This window comes from Mirounga angustirostris, unplaced genomic scaffold (assembly GCF_029215605.1).
Source record: "Mirounga angustirostris isolate CCGP_5_RB_7025 unplaced genomic scaffold, mMirAng1.0.hap1 SCAF_13, whole genome shotgun sequence".
Taxonomy (NCBI): domain Eukaryota; kingdom Metazoa; phylum Chordata; class Mammalia; order Carnivora; family Phocidae; genus Mirounga; species Mirounga angustirostris.
In genome coordinates, this window is record NW_026991721.1 from 89,820,315 (window position 1) to 89,847,717 (window position 27,403).

At 41.6% G+C, this 27,403-nt stretch overlaps 1 protein-coding gene across 11 annotated transcripts in view; it reads left to right on the forward strand.

Moving 5' to 3' along the window:
- The first annotated feature begins 3,115 nt into the window (after positions 1-3,115).
- MSANTD2 (Myb/SANT DNA binding domain containing 2) overlaps positions 3,116-27,403 on the forward strand; it is a 32,057-nt gene continuing 7,769 nt past the window's right edge. For 2 of the 11 annotated variants that reach the window (XR_010407051.1, XM_064577300.1), the window contains exons 1-2: positions 3,116-4,060; positions 24,951-25,013. Coding sequence is in view for 7 of the 11 variants with exons in the window: in XM_064577300.1 (XP_064433370.1) it covers positions 3,299-4,060; positions 24,951-25,004 (816 nt within the window). In the remaining 4 variants the exon portion in view is untranslated. Of the gene's footprint in view, positions 4,061-5,768; positions 27,386-27,403 lie in introns of those variants that run through there. The other 9 variants (XM_064577299.1, XR_010407049.1, XM_064577298.1 and 6 more) reach the window with 9 other exon arrangements.

Consider the following 27,403-nt stretch of genomic DNA (forward strand, 5'->3'; position numbering starts at 1 on the left):
CACAATAAAAGGTACAGTACATGACTTCAAACACATTCCATACATTCTGATTGAACTATGAAGCCTTGAGCAAGCCTGTCACACAGCGCCTGGAATCCAGAATCAGCCATGGCAAGCCAACGTGACAAGCACATGATCCAGGTTGCCTATATAGCAATGCCTCCACAGTGTAGTACATATTAATAGCTTTTATGTTATTGAATTAATTTTAACCTCAGGATGTTACTGGAAATTTTATTTTTGATGCTTTTTCTCATTGGATAGACTGATGAGTGTGGGAATAAAGGGGGGGGTATAGAGAAATAATGTCTAGAAACAGAAGTTTGTGGGAAGGGAGACTTCCCAGTCAACCCACTTTATCTAGGAAGGCTTCCTGCATGAGTCAGAGTTGATTTGAGAATCATCCAGAATTAACAATAGAAGGAGGGAGGATCTTTTTCAGGCTTGTGGGAAAATGAGAGCAGGATAAGCAGTGATTTTAAAACTCTTCGGCGTCTCTGATCTAGGCGTGATTCTCCTTTTCATAAACATTAAATACCTTATGACATTAAAAAACTTACTGTTGGGCTGAATGAGAGTGAATTTTGCTTTGACAGGTGTTTGAGATGCCACCAGAGCCCTTAAAAGAACTGACAATGAAGACACTGAAAACTAGTGATGGCGAGAAAGCGACAAAGGGAAGATTCTCTATTAACTAAAGTACAGTAGTCCTCTTTATCCACAGGGGATTGTTCCAAGACCTCCCGTGGATGCCTGAAAGTGCACACAGTCCCCAACTCTACATGTACTATGCTCTTTCCTATGCATACATAGCTATGATAAAGTTTAATTTATAAATTAGGCATGGTTAGAGATTAATGACAATAATAATGGACCAATTATAACAATGTGTTGTAGTAAAAGTTATGTGAATCTCGTTCCTCTCTCTCAGAATATCTGATTGTACTGTCCTCACCCTTCTTGCGATGATGTGAGATGATAAATTGCCTACATGATGAGATGATGAGAGGTGAATGACAGAGGCATGGTGAGGCAGCCTTAGGCTACTATTGACCTTCTGACCATAGATCAGGAGGATGATTTGCTTTCCTGACTGCCTTTGGCACTGGTAATTGAAACCCTGAAAGTGAAACCGCACAGAAGAGGGGACTACTGCGTAGCCAAAGTGAGGTAATAGGTCATACACTGTTTACTACGAACCAGGCACCATTCTAAGGGCTTTACCTGTATTAACTCATCTACTCACAACAATGCTGTGAGGTCATTTTAAAAACAAAGAAACCAAGGTACTGAGAGATTGCTTAAGTAAATTGGCTGAGGTTGCAGAACTGGAATTTGAAGCCAGACATTGACTCTAGAATCCATACTTTTTTTTTTTTTAAGATTTTATTTATTTATTTGAGAGAGAGAGAGCGAGCACGAGAGGCAGGGAGGGGCACAGGGAGAAGGAGAAGCAGACTCCCCGCTGAGCAGGAAGCCGGATGGGGGCGCCATCCCAGGACTCCATCCAGGACTCTGGGGCCATGACCTGAGTCAAAGGCAGCCACTTAACCGCCTGAGCCATCTGGACACCTCTAGAATCCATACTCTTAACCATGGTGCTTGACTATCTTTTTCTTAGAAAAAGAGGAAAGGTAGCATAAATTCTGGAACGTCTTTATGATACCTCATACTGGTAACTTAAAACTATGGTGGCATTGAAATGTGAAATACAGGCGCCTAGGTGGCTCAGTCGTTAAGCGTCTGCCTTCGGCTGGGGTCATGATCTCAGGGTCCTGGGATCGAGCCCCACATCGGGCTCCCTGCTTGGTGGGAAGCCTGCTTCTCCCTCACCCATTCCCCCTGCTTGTGTTCCCTCTCTCGCTGTGCCTCTCTCTGTCAAATAAATAAATAAAAAATCTTAAAAAAAAAAAAAAAAAAAAACTATGGTGGCATTGAAATGTGAAATACAGGCGCCTGGGTGGCTCAGTCGTTAAGCGTCTGCCTTCAGCTCAGGTCATGATCCCAGGGTCCTGGGATCGAGCCCCACATAGGGCTCCCTGCTCGGCGGGAAGCCTGCTTCTCCCTCTCTCACTCCCCCTGCTTATGTTCCCTCTCTGGCTGTGTCTCTCTCTGTCAAATAAATAAAATCCACGGGGCGCCTGGGTGGCTCAGTCGTTGAGCGTCTGCCTTCGGCTCGGGTCATGATCTCAGGGTCCTGGGATCGAGCCCCACATAGGGCTCCCTGCTCGGCAGGAAGCCTGCTTCTCCCTCTCCCGCTCCCCCTGCTTGTGTTCCTGCTCTCTCTCTCTGTCAAATAAATAAAATAAAATCTTAAAAAAAAAAAAGTGAAATACAGTTATCTCCGCTACTTCATCCCCATTGCTTATTCCCTTTGGCTTCCTAACCATATCACTCTCTCTCTCTCTCGAGTGATTCTGAGTTTAAATGTAGGTGACCTCAACTCTATTTAAAAAAAAAACTTAATGTATATTTGATTTTAAAAAAAATATCGCATGGCTTATTCATATTTGAAAAAAGATCCGCTGAGGCTTTTTAAGTTAAGGATCCAAGATAACTAGATTTAATAGACAATTAGATTTTTGGCTTTGAAGAGTATTGAAATACCTTTCAGCTATGTATTGGATTTGCAGCACTTTGAGGAGTATTCAGGAACGGTTAATACACTAATTACTAGAGGTCACAAGAGTTGCCAGAATTGACAGTCTTGTCAATCTCCTTACACTCCAGAGTGTGAAATACAGTAGGAAAGTAGGAAAATGATGCAACTTCCAAATTAGGATGGGGAATGGTATTGGAAAGTAACTTTCCTGCCGGGCTCCAGGGTTCCTAACGTATTTAAGCTACGAACTACAAACGCGATAAAGACATCTCATTTTTCTACAAATCGTCACGGCTACCCGGGCAAACTGGAAAATAGATCTTAACTGAGTCAGAGCTGCTGTTCTTCAAATAATGCGCACGGGTTTCTTGAAAAGCCACCGAGTACCAACTCTAACGCCGGTCCCAAACTGCTTTTTTAAAGCCTCCCCCAGAAATGCACCCCTTCAGCCTTGCTGCTTCCTGGATACACCCTCCGCAGGCTTCCCCAGTCTCCGCCCTGGACGTCAGCCTCTGCACCCCGAGGCCAGCTTGGAGGGAGGAGAGGCAGAGCGGAGGGCGAGAGGAGAGCCAGCGAGCGAAATGGTCAAGTCCTCCTTAACTCCGGGCCCCCTCGCGGGCCTCACCCCTCCTCCCGGGGGCTGAGACTGGAGAGGAAGTGGGAAGGCTCCAATCTGCTCCTCACGCCAGCGCCCTCATGCCCCCACCCTTCTCTTCAGCTCGGGGCTTCGGCGCGCCTCACCCCCGCCCCTCGCCCCGGGAGAGGAGCGGGCGGCGCGGTAGGGCTCGCGGAGAGAAGCCGGGCGGAGCGGACAGCCTCCGCTCGCGAGCAGGAGCCCGAAGCCGCCCGCCCACAGCCGAGCCAGGCCCGAGGGCAGCCCCGGAGACCGCGGCGGCCGGATGCGCGGGCGCGTCACTTCCGGGCGGTGCAGCGGCGGCCGCTTGGAAGATGGCTGCGCCCTGTGGCTCGGAGCTGCCCGCCAACTCGCCGCTAAAAATCCCGAAGATGGAGGTGCTCTCCCCGGCTTCTCCTGGTGGCCTGAGCGACGGAAATCCATCGCTGTCCGACCCGTCCACGCCTCGGGGTGCCTCCCCGCTCGGGCCGGGCAGCGCGGCGGGCTCAGGGGCAGCGGCGTCCGGGGGTCTCGGGCTGGGGCTGGGGGGCCGCAGCGCCGCCTCGTCCTCGGTCTCCTTCTCCCCTGGTGGCGGCGGTGGCGGGGCTGCGGCAGCCGCCGCCGCCGCCTGCCGGGGCATGTCGTGGACGCCGGCCGAGACGAACGCGCTCATCGCAGTGTGGGGCAACGAGCGGCTGGTGGAAGCGCGGTACCAGCAGCTGGAGGGAGCCGGCACGGTGTTCGGCAGCAAGGCCCCTGGGCCAGCCATGTACGAGCGCGTGTCCCGGGCCCTGGCCGAGCTGGGCTACGAGCGGACCCCGTCCCAGTGCCGGGAGCGCATCAAGGTAACCGGCCGCCCGGCCTGGGGCAGCGAACCAGAGGCAGAGAGAAGGCGGGGAAGCGGGCCTCGGGGGCGGGGGCCGGTCTGAGCGCAGGGCTCCCCTCCGGGGCCCGGTGGGTGATTCGCATCTCCTCCGCCTTTTTCTTCTCTCCCTGGGAAGGGGGCTTTTTTCCAGATGGCCGCCAGCCCGTAGGTTTCCTGAGTTTGAAGTTGGGCGTGCCTGCCGCCGCCCCTCTTTCTTGCCAATTGAGGATGTTCCTGCGCTCTGAAGTTGGTAGTTTCTCATTGTGCGCTGTGCGGCAGTCCCCGTGTCGCTGGCGCCTCTCGCCCCCGCCGCCGGGGCCCCTCGCTTTGTTCCAGGCTGAGGGGCTCCCAGGCAGAGGCTTACCAGCCGGGGCGGCTTTGAGGAAGGGTAGAAGAGGGGGGCCGGTGAGCCCCCAGTTTAGGAATTTTCAAATGAGTGGCAGTGCAGAGCCATGCAAAAAGCGCCTTTGGACGACTGGCCTTTGTGTCAGTCGCCTTGCTTCTAACTTGAGCTTCGAAGGACGAGTAAGACTTGAGATGCTTTGGAGAATTGGAAAGGCTTGATTGCAGTCAGCTAGTGTATTGTTATCGTGGAGTTAGGGGCGCAATTAAAGTTAGCCTGGCTGAGAGTTGGTGTGGAATTTGTGGAGTGTCGATGCCTCCAGAGTTAGATTGGCTTGAGGCCCTGCTATGTTTCTGACTAAGCTCCTTCATGAAAGCCAGTTTTTCCCTGCTTAATTAGCTATTGTGCCGGATGTGGTGACAAGTAAAGCTCTCAGTGTGCATCTGGCTATCGTTGTGTATCTGAATGTTTAACTACAGAGGATTAATTTGGGCTAGAAATTTTTATCACCAGCCAGGTTATCTTTTCGCTGTTTCTATTGACTTTTAATCTAGGCTTTCAGGTTTGTATTATGGGCAGCTAGGGAATTGTAAGCTAGTTCCCTCATCATAGTGTTTGCTAAAAGATTCTGTTAGGATTCTTCCTCCCAGTTTTCAATGAACTACTTCTTGGTAAAAGTCATAGTTATGTGTGTACTTCTTTTCTGATAGGGTTGACACTTTTTCCAGAGCTCTTTGGGGGTAAAAACCCAGTGAAAACAATCGCAATCACACTGAAGTCAGAGATTGCTCCAGAGTTGGGGAGATCTTGGCTCATGTAGTATTCATCCTGGGGCAATGTTGCTTAGAAAATCTGGGTCAGAAACTGAGATATTTCAAACTTACTAACTATTGTTCAAGGAATTTGGCACCCATTTCTCATTTACAAAATTGAATTGGTATACTTGATAACATGTACCTTTAGGTCTTCTTATGCCCCCTCTTTCCCTGCCCCCCCCCCAGCCTAACAAGGTGTCATTAAAATAATTGTTTATAGACAGGACTAAAGTAGTACCTAATAGTAGCCACTGTTTCCTGAATCTCATTCATTTTTCTATTAAAGAATAGAGTTACAAATTCGATTTCAAGGTCATCAAGGTTAAATTTCTGGGTGAGTTTTTGCACTGTGCTGGTTAGCATCCACCCATCAACTTTTCTTGACTTAGAAGTGTACTTAGGCATTTGCAGCTGTTTTAGCTTGATCGATTTTTGTCCGTAGAAATTTCCCAATCGAACAGAAAAAGTGTTGTGCTATCAAAACCTCACTGACTATAAATCTCTCCATAAAATTGTTTCTCAATAACCAGGAAATACCTTGTTGGGTTACATCTTTGTCTGGTTATGAGAAGCATAACCTAAAGCAAGGAAAGGAGATTGAGCTTCTCTGAAGAATTTTTAAAAGAGGATCAGTTTACCTGTTTTCAAATAGGTAAGACCAAATTGACCTCAAGCTCTTAGAATATTTTGAAAATATGTTGATGCTAATGGATTCCTAATCAACAGTTGTAGTTGACAAGGAGGACAGATAACTGTGTGTGTTTTTTCTCTACTTATTAAGTGATTTCAACCAAGGAACCAGATTGCTTCATTAAGAATGTTGGCCTTTCCTGCCAGAATTATAAGCTCCATAAGGCAAGTTCTGGTTTCTCTTATTCACTACTCTATCTCCAGTGCCTAGCACATTATAGACACTGGATACATATTTATTAAATTTACCAAGTAAAGTCTAGAAGGAGAATTTTGGGACGTATAGAAATCTAGATCAGTGTTACTTAAACTTTAATCCAAAGACATAGACTTTTGAAACCCCCGTTTGAAAAATTTTGCATTGAAAACTAAGCTCTGTCCCTCCAGAAGACTTACCATGAATGTAATCTTAAGCATAGAAGCAAATGTTGTCACTGAAATAATAACCTTACACAGTTATGAGGTGGATGTCCAAGTAATCCAGAATATATTTATGAAAATAAAAACACAACCTTAAAAATATCGTCAGAGAATCTCAAATCCCTGAAAACAAATCTTTAGATCCCAGTTTCAGAAATGCCTGTTTAGAATGAATAATTCAGAAATCTCTTCTTTTACTTTATTGTCTTGATGAGAACTGCAAAAAGAAATTCAACAATCTTTTTTGCTTTAGATTTTATAAAATAGAAAAGAAGTAGTGCAGGAAGATATGGACCATGAGGAACTTCTTAAACAGACTAACGTGCTCACTTAAATGTGAACTCATGGCAGAGGCTCACAGGGAAGGAACATCATGTGTGTCAATTAAATTTCTGGCTGAATGTATTTGGAATATTTATTAAAACTCAATTATGAAAACTCCGTAAATAATGTCTTCTAAGTTTGAAAGGAGGGAAGAGATATACAGTAACTTTCCTTTAATCCTAGTTTCAGCATGTTGATGTAGCAGCCTTCCATCTCATCCTAAGAAGGCATCAGAAAGCTGAGTGCTAGCCCAGCCTCTTCCCTGGCCATCTTCCTGAATAAACTGAAAGCACATCGCTTCCCTTTTCTGGACTGTGTTTTAGATTTCCTGTCTATTAAAATTGTAAATTTTGAAATTAGTAACTCTTGGATTTTGCTACCAGAGTACTATTTTTGAATACTATCCAAGTAAATATGTATATTTCTAAGTGCACAGGATTTTAGCTTAAAGTCACACAGAAACATTTGTTTATTGCTGTAAAGGTTTTCATTTTGAAGTCTGACATGTCCTGTTACTGGTATTTGTTCAGCCATTTGGATGAAATGGATGTGTTTGAGACTGCCTTACTCCACAGATTGTTTGGTTCTGAAGTTTTGTTGTTGTTTTTTTTGTTTGTTTGCCAGAAGAAAATTTGTCCACTAACAATTCCAGCCTAATTTTGGAGTCAGAGAAGCACATAATAAGGTGGTTTTCTGTCTGGTCATTGCATGATTTTTCTCTTCTATAGTCCTTTTCTCCCCATCTCCATCCACCAAGTACTTGAGTGCTTACTGTGTGCAGGGCTGTATGCTAGATGTTAGGATAAATAAAAGAATTGTAATATACAGTCCAAGAGCTTACAGTGCACTTGAAGTCTGTATACACACATCAAAGAGTTAAAAAACTCTACAACACAAGGGATGGTATGTGATGCAGTATTTGATTAAGTGTCATATGACTAAAGCAGACAATAAATGTGATGACTTCAAAGGAGGGAGAGATCTCATCACAGTCCATACTGTAGTATTTGAAAGATCTATCTAGACTTGGCATTCATGAAAGCATTCACTTCGGAGCCAGATGCTGTATTCACACTTCAGTCAGTTAATCTGATGCACTGCAAAACTAATTCTCAAGTCCCATATTTTTGGGTGTTCTCCAAAAATTTGCCTCTTGAGAGTTGGCTTTAGGTCTTTGAAACAGATGTGTACTTCTAGCTCTGCCTTGAGATGAAAAGCAAGGTGATTGTATGACCTAAAAAGCTTGTCTTTGCTGGATCAGTACGGGTTGCTCATCAGACAAATTTAAAACTGGTTGGGAGTCTTCTGCCTAGCAAACAAAATGACCAGTCTTTTAGGGAGATTTCTTAGATTTACTCATCAATCATTGTCATAATCTTTAGGACAAATTTCATACTTTAACAGACAAATGACATGTAGTACATTTGGTCTTTCATTTTAGCTCTCAAGCCTTGTCATTATTTGTTTGCAAGAACCAGTAGGGTAAAGATGACATGGAGCCAGAAGATACCTTTGTCCCTGTATAAGCATTTTAATAGACTTCACCAATTTCTGAGGACTTTCCTCTGGGGTTTGCAGCCAAGACGGTCCCTCTGTACTATCATTGAAAGATTTCCAAGAAATACGGTATACCAAATAGTTTGTAAGAAGGATTTAGTCAGATTTGTTTGCTTCCATTTTTGACATATTCCTCTTCTGTTGTTCCCATGCCGCTGTCACCCAGAAGCTTGTGTGTTCCAGAATGCTTGTCTGCTTGTGAATCTGATACAGGCTTGATGTGTATCTTAAGAGAATAGACCATCTTAGACTACTGACCATACACTTACAGTCTTTCAGTTTAGGAGGTAAAAGGTCTAACAAGCACATGTTAAAACTTTGGATGAATAGGCTTCCAAGTTTATTTCTTGGCATTTTGGGAAATCTAGTGAAGAGTGGAGTGAAATTACTATGAATCCTTCATTAAGAGGATATGTTAAAGGAAAAAAGAATTTAGAAAGCACATAGTACAAACACTGCTGTTTAGTAAAACTTTCTGTGATGATGGAAATGTGCTGTATCTAACGCAGTTCAGTCTGATAGCCACCGGTCACTTGTGGCTGTTGCGATGTTGGAATGTGGTTAGTGTGCCTGAGGAACTGAATTTTAAATTATGTTTTGTTTTAATTAATTTAATTTTTAAAAAATATTTTATTTATTTTAGAGATAGAGTGAGCGGGGGAGGAACAGAGAGGGACAAGCAGGCTCCACGCAGAGCACAGAGCTTGACACGGGGCTCGATCTCACACCCTGAGATCAGGACCTGAGCTGAAATTAAGAGTCGGATGCTTAACCGACTGAGCCACCCAGGCGCCCCTTTAATTTTTTTAATTTAATTAATTTTTTTTTTAAGGATTTTATTTATTTATTTGACAGAGAGAGACACAGCGAGAGAGGGAACACAAGTAGGGGGAGTGGGAGAGGGAGAAGCAGGCTTCCCGCGGAGCAGGGAGCCCGATGCGGGGCTCGATCCCAGGACCCTGGGATCATGACCTGAGCCGAAGGCAGACGCTTAACCAACTGAGCCACCCAGGCGCCCCAATTTTTTTAATTTTAAACTATAAATGCCACATGTGGTTAGGGGCTACCATATTGAACAGTGTAGGTAAAAAGTTATTTGGAGTACTAAAGAAGTCTGTTTTATGAAACAGTTCTCTGAGCTACATACTCAGACTTTTAGGGGAAGCTCAAAGTTCCTTTTTCTTGTCCCCCCTGTCACTTTACTTCTGAGGAGGAGGAACCTTGATAGAAGTCAAGAAAAATGGTCCACTGTACTAGGGAGGAAGAGCTTTTAGTGCAAGGAATAAAGTGTTATAACCTCAGTTGGCTGGGGCAAAGAGTGTCCTATTCTTGGTTCTGAACTAGGACGATGCCATCTGATAGAACTTTCTGTGATATGAGTGTCTTATTGTCTGCACTGTCCATCAGTCACTGCGCAGTAACCACTAGCCATAGCTGGTTATAGAATACTTGAAATGTGGCTAGTGTGACTGTGAAACTGAATTTTTAATTTTATTTAAAATTTTTTTTAATTTTATTTAATTTTAATTTAAATAGTCATGTATATCTAGCCAATGGCTATTGTATTGGCCAGAACAGCTTTGGAATACTGGTATTTAAACTTTTTTGTTTATGTACTCCCAAAAGAGTCTTTGTACTCTCTTGAACATTTTAAAGCTGACATTAAAATTTTTTCATTATATATGAAAGTTTATAGGAAGTTAATAGGATATAGGAAATAGTAAATCTAGGATGAGATGAATAAGATGTGAGGATTGGCTGTAAATTTACTCAGTAATGTACTCTGAATCAGAAAAATCACACAAAATTCATTTCTGTAGATTTTGTCAAATGCATCTTGAAAATGTTGGTCATCAGACAATATTCCACTTATATTTAAAAGAAACAATATCACTAGCCTATTTTGCTTTAGTTATTCTAAATTAAGGGGCCAAGCTTTCCACCTAAGAAATAATGGACCAGACTGGGAATGCCAGGAATCCCTAAGGTTTTAAGGTGCCTTGATTAATCATTAAAGGAAGAGTAGGGATACCCCAGTGGGAGGCCACTGCATTAGAACTCTGAGCATCTTTCTGATACCTTTCTTGGCAGACATAGTGGGGCTGGGCCCTTGGATTCCACTGCCCTTGGGAAACGGGAGAAACCTGTGGAGCTTAACTCTTGGCTAAAGTGCAAGAATCTGTGGGAAGATTTGGAGATTTTGCCCATCCCTTTCATCAGACTCAACTGACAGACTGATCACAGGGTTTCTCCAAATACTTAAGTGTGAAATAGGCACTTGATTTTTTTTTATTATTCACCCACAAATATTTGAGTACCTTGCATGGTAGACTTTAGACATGCAGCAGGGTACCATCTACCATCAAGTGTCCACCTTCCACTGAAGGAGTCAGACTACTAAAGCACCAGTTACGGTATTGTGAGTAAGGTCTGTGTTGCATGTTGACGTTAAGTTCGTGGTGCTTCGGGCGCACACAGGAAAGGCATGTCATCATAGACTTTCAGGAGGTGGGTCTTGAAGGTAAAGTGGGACCAAACTGAGCAGAAGAAAGTAGAGAGAGATGAGCGGTTGGGGTAAAAGGCCAGAAAATGCAGAACCCAGAACAGTGCAAACCGCAAATACAGCAAAATATATTTTATTCAAGAATCCTAAACTGGAAACATCTAAATGCTGTAGTTGTTAAAAAAATTTATAAGTGATAAGTTACTTACGAAGTCATGCATTTCAATTGAAGAACAATTTGTTATAGTGCATGGCATTTGGTGAAGGTAGGACTTAGAATCTACAAATGACTAGTTGGTGGTGTCCTTAAGAACCAAGAAAAAGGTGGAGCAGGTAGTTTTGGAATAACAGTAGAGTGCGCATACCAATTCTAGACAGTTTTATGGTTGTTGTTTTTTTTTTTAAATTTATTTGACAGAGACAGCGAGAGAGGGAACACAAACAGGGAGAATGGGAGAGGGAGAAGCAGACTTCCCGCTGAGCAGGGAGCCCGATGCGGGGCTTGATCCCAGGACTCTGGGATCATGACCTGAGCTGAAGGCAGACGCATAACGACTGAGCCACCCAGGCATTCCTACGTTTTGATAAATAACCTTTTTATAGTGTTGGATTGTAGTTGTGCAAATATCTATTATATATCTCATTCTTATATACTGGAAAGAAAAACCAAAGCAGTGCATCTTTTGAACATACAATAGGAAGACATATATTTTACCCTGTGGCCTAATATTCCCATGATATATATGTGTAACTGAAACACTTTCACAGAATTATGATTATAGCTAAGACTTACATAACATTTGTCACATGCCATGCACTGTTGGAAGTGTTTCACAAATACTCATTTACTTAATCCACAAAATGATATTCTTCTTAACTATGTGTAGTACACTCTGGTATGTTCTGTTATATGTGAGCACAGGTAATTTAGCTTCAAAACCACTAGGCCATATGTCCTCTTGAGTATTCTAAGTATACAGTATCTGAAAGCACCCAACACATTGCCTGTCTGGTAGGCTCTCTTTCTCCAGTCCCCTCCCTACATCCTCCTCCTCCTCCACCAATTCTGCCCCAGGACTTTGCAGCATTGCCTGCCCTTTTCACCCCAGTCCCTCTGGTGCCTCTCATCTTTCCCTTCCCCAGCCACAGCCTCAAGCTCCCTCACCTAAAGCTGGTGCAAAGAAAACCTGGGCAGATGGGGGTGCCCACTCCCACTGGTACTGGGCAGCTGGCTTACTCCTTGGGGACTGGCAGCTCAGGGTCACGTTGGTCCCCACACAGGGCACGCCCAGGAGATGGCAGGATAGAGAAGCTGGAGGAACTGGAGCAGGGAAACAGGTTAAAAACTCAACCCCAAGGGACCAACAGATCCCTCCCACCCACCCCCAGACACACACCCCCCCCCTTCTGTCACTCTGTCTGCCCTCCTCCAACCTTTATGCTCAGCCATTTGGGAGAGAGAGCTGCCTGGCCTCCACTGGGGCTGGGGAAGGTGTTGCCAAGTGTGCGCTTCTCACTTACCCAGCACCCTGAGCTCTAGAGTTTTGCTGCTGTGGCTCCTTTTGATGCCTTGGTGGTCTTGCACATTCACAGAGCAGCGGTAGGACCCAGAGTCTTTCTCCCGGAGGCCCTGCAGCCGCAGGGACACATTCTGGGAGGGCATGGAGTAGACCAGGGATACCCCTGGTTTGCTTGACGTGACCCCACTGATGTACGCCAACACCTGGTGTGGGACACGATGCCTCTCCGTTATTACATGTGTGCCCTGTGCCCACAGGCTCGGCTAATCCTCCCCCCCACCCCCACTGGCAGTCTTCAAGCCTTCCTCCCCTGTACTCACCCCCTCTAACCTGTCCCAGCTCCCCATTCACCCCCTGTCTCCCTAGACTCCCTCTCACTGCCCCTGGGTCCTCTTCCCCACAACAGTTCTTGATCCCCTGTGCTCTGTCTCTTCATCTTCCACTTGGGGCATTTAGAAAGGTGGTCACAACCTACTAAAATTGATTTCCCAACCCAACCCACTAATGGGCCATAACCTGCAGTTAGATAAAAGAAGATTAGAAGATACTGAGGTGAGATCAAGGTATTTTCAGTCATTGTGCTCTTTTAGATTTAAGGTATCAGAACTTCAGAAACATCATAATTTGCAACAGGTCACGTCCCAGATATTCTGGTGAAATGTTTTGTACTGTGTAGTTCTAGAGAGCTGGAGCCTAGGGTTGGTGGGAACAGAGTGGAAGGAGGTGGGAAGTGATAAGAAATGAGACTGGAGACATAAACAAGAAGTGAGATAATGTACTAAGGAGTTTCGACTTTACCCTAATCATCAAAGAGCAGTAAGCTGGGGAATGGACATAGTTAGCCTTAGGGTTTGGACTGGCTGTGATGTGGAGAATGAGTTGGGAAGGGTGAGACCGGAAGCACAGAGATCATTTAGAGGCTTTTAGCAGTAAGTTGACGAGAAGTGCAATAAAACAGTGGTTATGAAAACAGAGAAGATAGTAGATTTCAGATACACCCAAATCAGCGAGGCTGTTCGGGGAATCTGAAAATTCTAATCTCTAGGGTTTGATAGATCTTAACCTAGCACACAACTTCTACCAGCTTGCACAGGATTCTTTGTTGTAGTCCTCAGAGATCACCACAGTGCTTCATAACCTAAGTTTTTAGAGTTGGTTCTAGAACCCAGTGAGATCCAACTAAAACACCATTTCAGCACAGCCCTGTCTATGTTACCTTGAGGATATATTCTAGACTCTTGGATTCTGATCTCCCTGAGCTTTGGAAGTGATGATCCTGCCTTCTTTCCGCCCCGCCTCTTTTTTCTAACATTACCAGAGGGCAAAAAAACTAAAAGTCACATCTCCAATTTCAGATGTTAATTGTCATACAGGCCCTCTGAAGTATGCTCATATCAGGTAGAATAGTGGGTTTTTTTCCCTTTTCAAAGGTTAAATCTATGTAATATTTAAAAAAGGTTTAAAAATGGGAGGAAAAATGTCTTAAGTTTCAAAAACAAGGACCAGTACCATAAAGCTTTAGATTTTAAACAGTTGATTGTTAGGATTGCTGTGATTATTAGGTACTCCTTAATCTTATTTCTGTTGTGGGGTTCATGCAGTGTGGTCGTCTGCCTGCTATTGACCGTAGCAAAAACTTCATTCAGTGTTCAGAATGAATGCTTAACGAATCTGTGCCTCGTATGCATATGTTACAAATTATCTGGAGTTTGTAATCTATGCGGAGTCTTCCCCCCTACTGTTCTAAATCACTGGAAAATGCGTATTGGAAAAAGGCATGTATTTAAATCTGTTTTAATTCTTACCTCTTGTAGCTGAGAGAGTCCTTGAGAGCCAATGGAAATACTTTTTTTTTTTCTTGGCACTAATCAAGCGAGTGTTATCTTGTCACTTAGTGGGATGTATTGTTATTCCTTAGTAAAATACAAACCTGTGTTTATTCTCAGACATTTTTAACAGCCATTATTTTATTTTTATATATGTGTTCTTGGCTGTAGTCATAAATTACATATTTTGAGCTACCAAGTAATACTTCATTCAATACAAATTGAAACAACAGAATGGAAGTTATTTACTTAGATATGTTTCCTGGTTGCATTTTCTCAGCCTGTGTAAGACATATCTTGTTGTAATAGCCTGAATTTTTGAAACTCACAATATTGTTTCTCTAATATCTACCTTCAGATTTCTTCATTTATTCGAATAAGTCAATTATGTTTGTAATTGATATTAATAAAACCAGAATAAAGTTCATATCTATCAAAAACTGCTTTTATTATTATTATTTTAAATTTACAGATACTTTCTCTAAAATAGAAGGAGCTGGTTTATGATTTAGAAAGAAGATGTGATAGGTCAAAAAGAACCTCAACCTTATATTTGATTTCTCTCTCTTTTTTTTTTATAAAGATTTTTATTTATTTATTTGACAGAGAGAGACACAGCGAGAGAGGGAACACAAGAAGGGGGAGTGGGAGAGGGAGAAGCAGGCTTCCCGCAGAGCGGGGAGCCCGACGCGGGGCTCGATCCCAGGACCCTGGGATCATGACCTGAGCCGAAGGCAGACGCTTAACGACTGAGCCACCCAGGCGCCCCTATTTGATTTCTCAATTGCCATATAAAATCTTAAGGAATTTTTATTCATTCATTCATTTATTCATTCATTCATTCATTTAGCAAAAAATCTACTGAGCTGCTTCTGCATGCCAGGCATTGATTTAGGTGCTGGAAATATATCAGCAAACAAAATCGAAGGAAACCCCTGCCTTCAAAGAGCTTACATTCTGGTAGAAACCAATGTGATATTTAAAATAATGCAATTCAAAACAATTAGCACAATAGAAAGAAGACCACTCAAACATGATATTACTAGATATCAGCCTTATCGACCTTATAATATTTGAGCTCTTTTTTTTTCTTTTTTTTAAGTAGGCTCCATGCCCAACATGGGGCTTGAACTCACTGAGATCTAGAGTCGCTTTTGCTCTGCTGACTCAGCCAGCCAGGCGCCTTGGAATGTTTGAGCTCTTATCTTTCATTGTATGTTAGTCATAAAGGTTCAGTTTGCCTTTTCTTTATTAAGAACGAGTTACATGATTTTATATTAGGCCTTTTTATTGTGATATGTCCAGTTGTCACTGAGGTTTGCCCCATGAAGCAGCGAAGTACAACATTGTTCATATTCATTCAGTCATTAGATAATGAGCACCCCTGTTCAGTCTCCTGCATAACCAGGTAATGTCCCTTCTCTCTTTTGCAAATTAGGAGACATGGTTAATAGTTGGACTTTGAGGGATCAGAGTTGTGCTTGTTTTTGAACAGTATAAAAGAATATTTTTCCTTATATAAGTAATATAAACCACATTACAAAATTAAGAAAAATCAGTGGAAATACTTTAACTTCATGGTAGCATAATTACATATCTATGAAATGTTATTTTTCAAAAAGTGGTGAATCTGATTTAAAAAAAAAAAGATTTATTTATTTGAGGGAGCGGGGGAAGGGGCAGAGGGAGAGAATATCCAAGCAGATTCTCCCTGAGCCCAGAGCCTGAAGCCTGAAGCCTGAAGCAGGGTGTGATCTCACAAGCCATGAGATCAGGACCTGTGCCAAATCCAGGAGTCGGATGCTTAACTGACTAAGCCACCCAGGTGCTCCATGATTTTAATTCCAGTAAATTTTCATGCACCAAAAAAGAATGAGAGATGCACATGCTTTTTGTTCCATTGAACTCCAAGAAAATATGTGGGTCATTCATACTTATTATTTGATTCATGCTGTTCTGTCTGCCTGCTTCTCGTAAGCAGGTTGCCCGATGAGTAAGGCCTATTCCTGTGGTTAGGATTCCTTTTCTCCCCTTTTCTTTATATGTCAGTGTTAGTCACCATATTCTTGCCAAGACTACAGACCTTTGAAAATAGTTAAATGATTGGCTTTTATCTATAAAGAGGAAAGACTAACAAAAAGTTAAAGAAGCTCTGCTGGTATAGCCAGGTGTTTCTGAAAACTTGAATAATCTAAAGCATGTTTATGCAACAACGTTACATAATACATAACAAACCTAAATCTAGGTATAACACAGATCTCACATGTTATCAAACAAGAAGAACTTTAAAATACTTCTACATACCAATAAAACTAAAAATCAGAAAATCAAGCTGGCATTCCTTTAACATTGGATGATGTGGTTTAGCTGAAACTTACTTGCTTTCCAGATTCTGATGCTGACTTTTTGATAAAACTTTGGGGCTACCTTTTCCTGCTTGAACTAACCTTCATTTACAAGTGGTCTCCATGTGGTGTGACTATCATTTTTGTTATGATGGCAACATTTATTCAATACAAGCTGTTAGGCAGACACTGCTTTAAGTGCTCTGTTTGTATTTTTTCGTTGAACACTCACAGCACATCTGTGATGGAGGTACTGTCATTAGCCCCACCTAACAGATGGAGAAATTGAGGCACAGTGAGATTATTTCATCTAATGTCACAAAGCTAGCAGGTGGTGAAGTTAGACTGAGCAGTCTGTTGCCATGCTCTTAGCCACTTGTTTATATTAACCCCTTTATGAATCATCAGCCCACATTTTAAAAATGTTGACAATTGAAGTGTTTGGCAACAATGTGATCATAAACAATCAAATGCAATAGCAAAGACACATAGCAACACACAGATGGATGTTCTTATGCTCATACATGTTACTTAAGGTAGAAGGAAAACACAAGTTTTAAAAATTCTTGCAGGTAATTCATGGTGTCCTAAGATTATAAGCACAGTGAAAAACATTTGATTTGGAAGTCCCAAGGAAGAGTTTACAACAGGTATTGAAACATAAATAAGGCTTTTGTTGTCAAAGACTCAGTTCACTCACATCTTTATATAAATGATGGTATTTATTGAACTACCAACTCCTCTTAAAGGAAGTAAGTTTGAACTGCAGAAGGAATTTACAAAGTAGAATTACTTTTTGGCAGTAAAAGCAGGTAAGGATGTGGTTTACCAAAAGGAGGCCATGGAGTGTCCATTACCTAAGCCTGCCATCATTCACCTAATGTGTAAATGGTTTAGGTACTCTTCTTAGAGATGATGAGGATGAGATGGGCTGCTTGTAATATATAATGTAAATGTGCCAAAGAAAATGTAGACGTATATGAAGAAAGCTAAAAATAGAATTCAAAAATAAGAAATCAGCGAGTGTAGGGAGTAACCCAGGTAAATATGGTTACTTGCGCTAAATATTAAAATGAGCTCTATATAAACTTCCTGGCAACTATGGCAAAAAGGTAAATACACTGGTTTTCTATACTTTTCAATGTCCACTGAAGAGAGGAATACCAGGTCCTAGTTTTGAAACCTAAATTTACGTTAAAGGGGCTCTGATAGTGACGTTGGATAAGCTCTTACCTTTCCCTTAGTTCTCTATTCAGTTAAGTAGGGATGTATCACATAGCTTTCATATACATGTGATACACTACCCAGACCCCTCTTCCAGGAATGAGACACCAGTCAGCTAGTCAGTCTACCTCCCCCCACCCTCACCCCCAGGCTGCCTGGAGCAATGATTGGCCAAGGCTTCCAGGTGACTTCCTGGAAGTTCCGTTTGCCCAAGGGAGCTGTCTCTCCCAAGGTTAGGCTCCCTCCCCAAGGGCAGCCTGAATCCAGTGGCTGGATTACAAGGTACAGCCTCCTTGCCCCAGTTAGGACAACTCTGAAGGTTCATCCCAGTTCCCACACCTCACTTTGGGTTAGCTGAGGCCTCTGTTGCAACTTCTTTGTCTGCCCAACCCTGTTCTGGTCAGTCTCTCACGGGTGTTCTCAAGAGCCCTCCTCAGTAAGTCTGCTGCACTGACTTCTCAGACTGTTTCCTGGGACCCTCTCCTTTAGCCTTAAAGTAAACATTAGGAATAATAAGTATAAACTGCTTAGCCCAAATCTCGGCGTACAGTAGGCACTGAGAAAAATGGTAGTTACGGTTTTTACCTTCATTGCATGGGACATTGAGCCACATATGGAAAATGTTTGATTTTTGTAGACTGCATTTTTCATATAGCTATTGCTTTTAGCAATCCTCATAAAGGTAAGAGTAAATATAAAAATGCTACCAAATGAGCTATAAAAAGGGTTATGATTGCCTGAATTTCTTTCTAACAACTTCCTAAGTAAGTTCAGGTTGCCCAAGGACAAATGCATAAACTTAAAACATGCTTATTTTCAGGTCTTTCATAGAAAAGGTATTTGTCAGCATATGAATATGTGTTCTTTTCATGCATTTATGATCTGTAGTTTACACCATGGAAATGCAAAAAAAACCCCCAAAAACCCACTTTTTGAAGTACAGTTGACCCTTGAACAACATGGGGGTTAGGGACACCAACCCCCTGTGCAGTCAAAAGTCTGGGTATAACTTTTGACTCCCCAAAAACTTAACTACTAATAACCTATTGGCCAGAAGACTTGCTGATAATATGAGCAGTTGATTGACATATTTTGTATGTTACATGTATTATGTATTGTATTCTTACAATATTCTTACTGTATTCTTACAATAAAATAAGCTAGAGAAAAATATTAACACAATCATAAGAGAAAATAACTTTACAGTAATGTATTTGTCAAAAAAAAATTCATGGGTAAGTGGACCCTTGTAGTTCAAATCCGTGTTGCTCAAGGGTCAACTTTAATTCAGTATTTACCCTTTTTAAAACAATTGTCTGAATCTTGTCCCAGATTCAGTCAAGACTAACCAGATACCATGATGGAGGATTTCTAATAACCTTACTTTTTAGATGATTTTGTCTGGATGTCACAATCAAATATGCAAAATTTACTAAGGGAAAGAATTTGTATTATAGATTATCTTTGCATAATAGATGGTAGTTTTTAGTAAGAAAACTACAAAACTTTCATGGTTCACATGAAAGGAATAAGGTGGCTTATTGTTTTGGCGGGGGAACTGCTCTGCACCATTTTCCTTTTAAACATTGGTCTCGTTACTAGCAGAAAGTACCCTGTGTTTGGGAAGCAGTACAACGTTGTAATGATAAAACTGTGTGAGGTGTTTTTGTAATGTGTGTGTGCATGTATGTGTAGTTCTTAATTATGGACCGGTTAGTGTGCAGTGCAGGATGTTTGTGTGGGAGGCCTTTACGGATGAATGATTCTCCCCTGCCATCCTTGAAATATTTTAGATAACTCTCTTGAATATGCTTTTTTTAGTTCTCACATATTAATAAAAGTTAACATTTTAAATATCATTTGAATACCACTTTGAGGTGGTGCCCCAGGGTGTGAAGTACTGAGAAAAAGATTTAACAGAGATGCTAATACAGCAACTTCAGAAGTGATGGAGGAGTTCAGGTGAAAATAACCTAATCCAGGTTAATTCTTTACCAAACAACTGAGCTTTCCCCCCATTTAGATGGAGAGGAAGTTCTAGACAAAGAGTGGTATATGACTGTCTTTGATGACTATAACTATCTGTTGCTGCTTATGTCTGAAATAGTTAAGTAGTTCAGTAAGCCCTAATTTTTTGACCTGTCTTGTTCTAAATAGAGCAGCACTTGAGGATTTCATGCCTAGGATTCTCGTATCCCAAAGAAGCCCTTAAGCATGACTACACTTACTAGGTAATGCTTGTACGGTGTTGCCGCCGATAGGAGATATTGTATGAGCACCCATATGATTTACCTACAGCATAGGGTTAAAAATTTATGGTCCTATGAATATAGTTCCCTGGGCAATGGAAAATGTTTGTTTTCGACAATTGGTAAATTGTCTTGAGGGCTTTTCTTCTTCATAATCTGAATGGACAAAACCCTCACCTGCTAGCATGGAGGAACCTAGAAAACTTAGAGGAGCTGATGCTCACTGAGGATCAAAATCTCCTGAATTATTTGTTCCACATAAGAATCTCCCTCATGAAGACAGTACTGACCAGTTATAGACACAAAAGTGAGTCGTTCGTAGCCAGATTTGGAATGTGGTGCAAGCTGAAAAAATGCAATCCTGGACAGTTCCCCACAGAGACTGGGGCTCCAGAGAGGTAAGATCTCTTGGTTTCTGGTGGTCATTCTCCTGTTTGCCCTATTAGAATCCAGGAAACAATTGAGTCTTTTTTTTCCTTTTCTACTCTACTTTATATCCTTGAATATTTTATTTATTTAATTTGTAAGGCATAAGAAATAATCAAATTTGGACGGAGCGACAGAGCTCTATTTGGTGGGTGACCCCTCCCCCACCCAAAGAAAAGTATAACAACAAGAATGGTAGATATTTGTTAAAATAGTCCTTGCCCTCTGCACCTATTCCCTTGGTTACAAAGGGAATTTGCTTTGCTAATTACAGCTGTATCTATGTTTCAGACCCTTTTCTGCTCCTGCTTTTTTCAAGTAGGAGCCTTACCTACCTTGGATTTATTGATTCTATAAATATAATACACCACTGTGGTTATACAGTGAGTTTCCTAATTTTCCCCACTAAGAAAAAAATTGATCTTCTTGCGAGTGATTTACAATGTTAAAATCACCTTAATTCATTTACTTAATAAATATATATTGAACCCTTATGTGATAGGCACTATTCTGGGCTCAGGGAAACCATGAACTAGGCAGACATAATTCCTACCTCCCAGAGTTTATGATCTAAGGAATAGTTCTCTTAGGGAACATTCACATGTGAGTGGCATTTGGTACCTTTTCTTTTTTTTTTTTTTTTTTGCCAAATCCCTTTCAAAGGAATACTTATTTGTCTTGGGTCCTTGTCTCCTCATTTGTTAAGTGAGGAAGGTGGACTACATGATCTCTGAGGTTCTTTTCCATTCAAAACATCCATAATATTTTGGAAGCTGGAACATGGTTTGCTCTTAGAGCCTTGGGCAGCTCCACCCACCCGCTGCCAATCAGTTTATTATATAATGTCTTACAAAAGAGATTATCTGGCAAGGATAGTGATATAGACAGGTGATGAATAGTGTCAAGTGCTCAAAAGAGTTAAGGACAAAGTTTGAGGGTCATTCTTCTTAGTAATTAAGACACTGCTCACCATGATATGAACGATTTCAGCAGAATAATAGATCAGACTTAGTCCCTTAGTCCGTTGCGTAAGGACTAACTAGTGTAGACACTGCCTATTTCTTTGAGACCCGTTGGTCTTTAGGCAGTATTAAAATGGGAGGATGCTAAAGCTTAGCCATTGTGACTACTAAGGAAAGTAGTCAAGACTTCCTTTCCTATACTTGTTTCTAGATGTGTGAATGTCCCTGTTGTAAGTTGTCACCTTAGGTAATTTATCTAGCATCTGTATTGATAAGTGAATCAGATAATGAATAATCATGTATTATGTGATTCAATTGGAACAGATAATCGGCATAATTTATGAATCACTTAATATTGCTTAATTGCCACTTCAGAAAAAGATTTCTTCCCTAGGAGGTGGGGGGAAAAAGTGCTGTATTTCTGTGATGAGTAAGTAAATTGATATCCTTGTATGTTTTTACTGCTAGGAATTGTTTCTTTCCAAAAGCAGGGGAATTTGGCTAATTTACCTCTTAAAGGAAATATTAATGCTGCTTTATCTAAATGAGCAGGATACGGAGCAAACTGGTTAAATTGTCCTTAAACTGGTTGTCCCAATCTTTAGACTTTCTTGTAAAACCTAATACACAACTTAAGTCTACCTTGTTTTAGGGCTTCTGACTAATACCCATTCTGTTCTTTTATGGAAGAAACCACACCATGGTAGAGAGCAGCTTTTTAACCCAGGGTTCTTGTATGGGCTCTTCAGAGAATCCACATTCCCCTTGAAATTGTATGGAACAGTTTCATATATGCGCTTTTCTGGGGAGGGGATCCATGACCCAAAAAAGTTTAAGAGCCTCTGTTCTGGAGAGGAAAAGGAAAGTTTAAGAATAAAAAGATCTTTCACTTGCCAAAACCTCCTCTGTAGCGCTAAGAAGTGGGGGAGTGTGAAACAAGTGCTGTATTTTTGGTCTTGATTTTGATTTGTTGGGGTTTAGGGTTGGTTGGTTTTAAGGGATTTAGGTGATTGGCAAATCCACTTGCCAGATTTGATGGAAAACCTAAGAAAATAGGTGGTAAAACTTCTGCGGGCCCCAGATGGTTTTTGCCTTGAGAGACTTCCTAATCATTAGTTACAGCTCCATGTAATATACAGACACATGTAATAATATGTGCTGTACTCATAACATCCCTCTTACTGTGTGCAGAAATGTGTTTATTTGCTTATGCCCCCTGTTTCGGGTTTTTTTATTTTCCACCTTTTGTGCTCACAGTAAGAAACTAAAAATAATTAAAGAAATTTCGAATCTCTAAAAGATACTGAAAGAAACTCAGTGGGTTTTTTGCTGTTGTTGCCTCTTTAACTAAGAGCAACTTGTTTTAACAGTTACAATAAAGCAATAACTTTTTTAAAGATTTTATTTATTTGAGAGAGAGCGCACAAGCAGGGGGGAGGGGCAGAGGGAGAAGCAGACTTCCTGCTGAGCAGGGAGCCCGATGTGGGACTTGATCCCAGGACCCTGGGATCATGACCTGAGCCGAAGACAGATGCCTAACCCAGTGAGCCACCCAGGTGCCCTAAAGCGGTAACTTTAAAGGAAGAAGATAGATGTATTTCACAAGGACCTTTTTTGCTTCAAAATACACATCTTCTTAGGCTGAGGTATTGTTTTTAACACTTTTATAAACAATTAGTCATTGGAGATTTGCCCCCAGGATAATTTCCCCTATCGCTTGTGGAATAGAACATGTGATTTTTAAGACTCTGACTGCAAATAAGTATATTCTGTATGTAATCATTTGGGTTTTAAAAAAATCTCAAATCTATCATTGAGTTGCCAGAGGGTTAAGAGCAACTATGTAATCCATTTCTAGTTATGCCAGTTTGACAATTACGTTTGAAAATCTGTTTCACTGCTTGTTTTTCTTATAACATTGTTTCCTGCTATTATGACTAAGCTGTCCTGCCTTGCAGTTTGACTTTGTTTTTCATCTGATGTCTTAGATTGATCACGCCAGTGTTTCCTAAACAACACATTTATGTAGCTATTATGCCTTATTTCCGTTCCTCCTTATTACAGACCCTGTCCCACCTGTAGTCAGTTCGGTTAGAACGGTGGTTTTGTCATGGTGATTATTTTATGATTGTATGAAATGGGGCAAATTTTGAGAAAATGATTGAGCCAGTAGCAGAATTGGTGGGCATATGCCCGTATGATTCATTGAGTTTGCTTCCTGGAAGGAATTCAACTCCTCCCGCTTCCCGAAAGTCAAAGGAAGGACTGGAGGACACGGGAGCGAAAGACACCTTATTTTTTTTACCCCCAAAGTAGCTCACGTAATGTCAGGAAGGGCTTTGATGAGACCACTGGCCCTACTTGTAGATCTTATTTTCCAAGCCTTTCATTATTTTATTTGCCCTTTTCTGAACTCTGCAATTTCCCTCTCTTGTAGCTGGTTCGATGCCCAGAACTGAACGCTGTGCTCCAGCTGTGGCCTCATCGGTGCTGAGTAGAAAGGAAGAGCCACCTTCATAGCTTACATGTGATTCCTCTGCTTGCACAGCCCAATACTGGATTGACTTACTTTGGCAAGACAGCTGCACTGTGCACTGTATTTGATGTTACGTGTACTGTAACCCTGGGTCTTTCTCTGCATTGCTGCCGTTCAACCCCCAATCCCGCCAATCTCAAACTCCTGCCTTTGTTTACCTGCCCCCCTCTCCCAAAGACTCCCCCCCTACATTCATCCACAATGAATGTCATCTTTATTCTCTCATTTCCTTTCACCCCAGTCTTAAACTTTGGGGAAACTTTCCCTCTGTCTATAAATTAGCAGTTGTCAGCCATCTTACTTTCCTCCCTGCTTTGGTAATGGGACGATCCTTCAAGTCTTTTCGCTGGTTCTTTTCCTGTTGGAGTCGTTAAACACTTGGCATTTCTTCCAAACCGGATACCTCCCAACTCCTCTGATTTGACCACTGATCAAGTTGTTACCTGTCCTTTAGTTCTTCTTTCCAGATTGTCTTGACTGCTCCTGACTTCTGTCCCTCTGCCTGCATTCAAGATACAGTATTATCTCCCTCCTCTTCCCCAGGGAGGAGATTGTAATATTGATTTACCGTGGAAATTTCTAGCGATAAGGAAAGTGTTATTCTCAATTGTGACTAGACTGGTCTTTAATAATTTTAAGCAAATTCTTCCCCCGCCCCCCGAGATCTTAATTTAAGAAAAAAAAAATGCTAGAGGTTAAATTACCATACATTTCTAAGACTAGTGAGGTCAAGAAAGAAGGAAGGGCAGTGAGGTATTTGTGTTGAGTAGGAAATGGCCTTCTAAGAAAGCTAAACTGAGATTCTTGTTGGGTTTGGCATGGCTGTCTGAAATGGGAGGTGAGATTTTATTTTTCCTAGATTCTGGAGCATTCTCTTAATCTCAGATTTAGAGTAGGTTTTTAAGTTGGCTTATTTAGGACTGTTGACATAGACACACAGTCATTTAATTGCCTGCTTTGGTTCATCATCTAGAGTGTGGGAAGTGTAACTTTTTCTGATTGGAAGGTCTCCATATGTTCCTTTTATCCCTTTCTAAAGTCCCTGCAGTTCCGCTGAATTCCATTGTCTCCTGTAGTGGTGGTCAAGTTCATGTTTGAGTTCTCACTTTTTTTTTTTTTTTCTATCTTAGTTGATGTGTCCCTATTCAAACAGCCTCTCCTTGGATCTGTGGATCTTTTACTGAACCCAGAAGGTATCTCTTATGTGTACTTATGTCTTGAGAGAGTTAAAGTCAATCTGGAAATCTTTTGAACATTATTTCAACATATCAAATTCCTATGATCATATGGATTTAGGAATTACCAAACATTTTTCCTGCAGGCCCCGGATAGATATTTTACGTATCAGCACATTACACTATTAAAGTGTATTACAAAAGTATACCACGAAGAAAGAGATGGCAAGATCTCTTAGTCCTTTTTGATGAAATAGAGAATGTATCCTCTGACTGTTCTGTATCTAAAATCACTAGATATTGCTGGTTTCCTTATTCGCAATTACATAAGCCAAGGAAAATTTTAAGCTCAATTTGGTGGTTTCGAAGAAAGTAAATCTTTTCTGTGGTTTCCCACCATGTATATTGTCAAAGGTTGGTGGCTTTGCCTTATGCCCATATCACATCCTGATAAGGGCCGCACCTTTCTTCAAAGGAGCATCAGTTTTATTCCTTGACTTCTGAAATACCCCTCAGTGACAGATCCGACTGGGCTCTTTTGTGTGCTGCGTGCTTTTCTCTAGGCAGCCAGGAAGTGGTGAGCAGCGGTATCTCCATTTATGGCCTTGGAAGGGTAAAAGGGACACGGCTGGGACTCTCCATGTACGGTCCTTGGAAGACTTGAAAAGAGTGGTTGGGGTGTTCTTGGAGGCAGAAACTAGACATTGTGAGATAAAAATAAATTGGCAGGAGATGTTTGCAATTCAAATTCCAGTCCCTGCAAGGAGGGCAGAGGGCACTGGGAAAGGGGAGTATATAGAAAGTCAAATGAGATCTGCTGCAGGCATTTGTCTCCTTCCATTGGAAGGGTTGCCCTGTGACACATTTCCCAAGTTCATGCCTGATTTTTTTCTAGAAGGTTTTGTGTTATGTCATTGTGACTGTCTTTTACAAAGAGAAAGAGAGGGAGCACTTTTTTAAAGAGTGTATTAATCAGAAACTTCAGTTCTTTAAGGCATCATTGGAAGCACCAGAAGAGATCTCTAGAAAGGGAGAAAGGCAGGTGCTTATGCAGGGGATAGGCTGGCTGGTTTTCGGACGGGGTGACTTGACTAATCACTGCTCTGTTTATGTCTGAGGAAGATCATCCTATGTGTCATGCTTTTATTATTCCTTTCATCCATCTGGATTTCTGGTCTCCAGGGACAGATCTGCCAAGTATTTGACAGTGTCTTCTTGTCGTTTGTCAACCGTGATTTAAAGATATGGAACCTTCATGGAAGCTCTGTAAAGATTATTAGGAGTTGTTCTAGTTTGGTGAGAATATGCGATATATTAGCTTATGGAAAGTAATCTCACATTTAGGAGAAACCTACAGTCTGGCTAATGTGTATAAATTAAGTCTGAGGTGAACCGGTTTTGCAGAGTTGAGTTAGAAAGTATTTGGGAGCCATCAGGGAAAAAGGGTCTTGTCTCTCAAGAAAATTCTGAGTGAAGTCCAGTCAAGAAGAAGGGAGGTTAGAAGGAACAAAAGGGAGCAGAGATGGGATAGACACTGGACAGCACTAAACTAAATGTGGATGCTGGCACTAAGTCCTTGATTTATCCTTTAAAATATCATGTAAGACAGAGTTAAGGAAACTGGGCTCATGTATGCATTAGAAGGCCATGAAGAAAATGGAAGAGTTGTGCACAACAATAAAATCATGCAGGTTTACTCTGTGGACTCACATAGTGATTTTTATTTGCACAAGGCAGAGAAAGAAGTGAAATGATACCCTGTCCACTTCACTTCCCACCCCACCCCCCCACCCCCACCAAGAAGAGGAAATTATTGGCCTCCTTTGTTGGTTTGTTTAGCTGGCAGTTTGAGTTGGTCGAATAGATGAGTACTGGCTAATCTTCCGGTGTAGGAATGAGTGTATTGTTTCTTGATAGTTGATGTTTAAGACTGGGGATCTGTAGCATAACTGATTTGACCTCCTTCAAATTGTAGCAACTTCCCTAAAGACAGAGTCAGTTAGTAAGGACTATGGACTTTGTAAGTAATGTTTTCCTAGCTGATTCGTTTAGGCAGTTGTGTTTACCCTGTTTTCCTTCTTAGGAGTAAGGATGGTTATATTCTTTGCTTTGGGAAATTCTTCTTTCTGTCCTCCCTTCCCTCACTTTTTCCAAATTCTGGGCACAAGAGCAGTTCTTTCTCTTCTGTGGCAGGTGTGCATCCTATTGGCTGGCTGGTATTTCTTGTTTTCTTTTTTTTTCCCCCCTTATTCTTTTTAAAAGGGGGGGTGGGGGCATAAAAATATGTGTATGGGGTACATGCAATAATGTTGTAATGTTTCTTGTTGTTTAATGGATGATCAATTGCAAAATAATTGTTTGAACTATAACATGTTTGCGTAAATGCTAAATTAGTTTTGTTTTTTTTC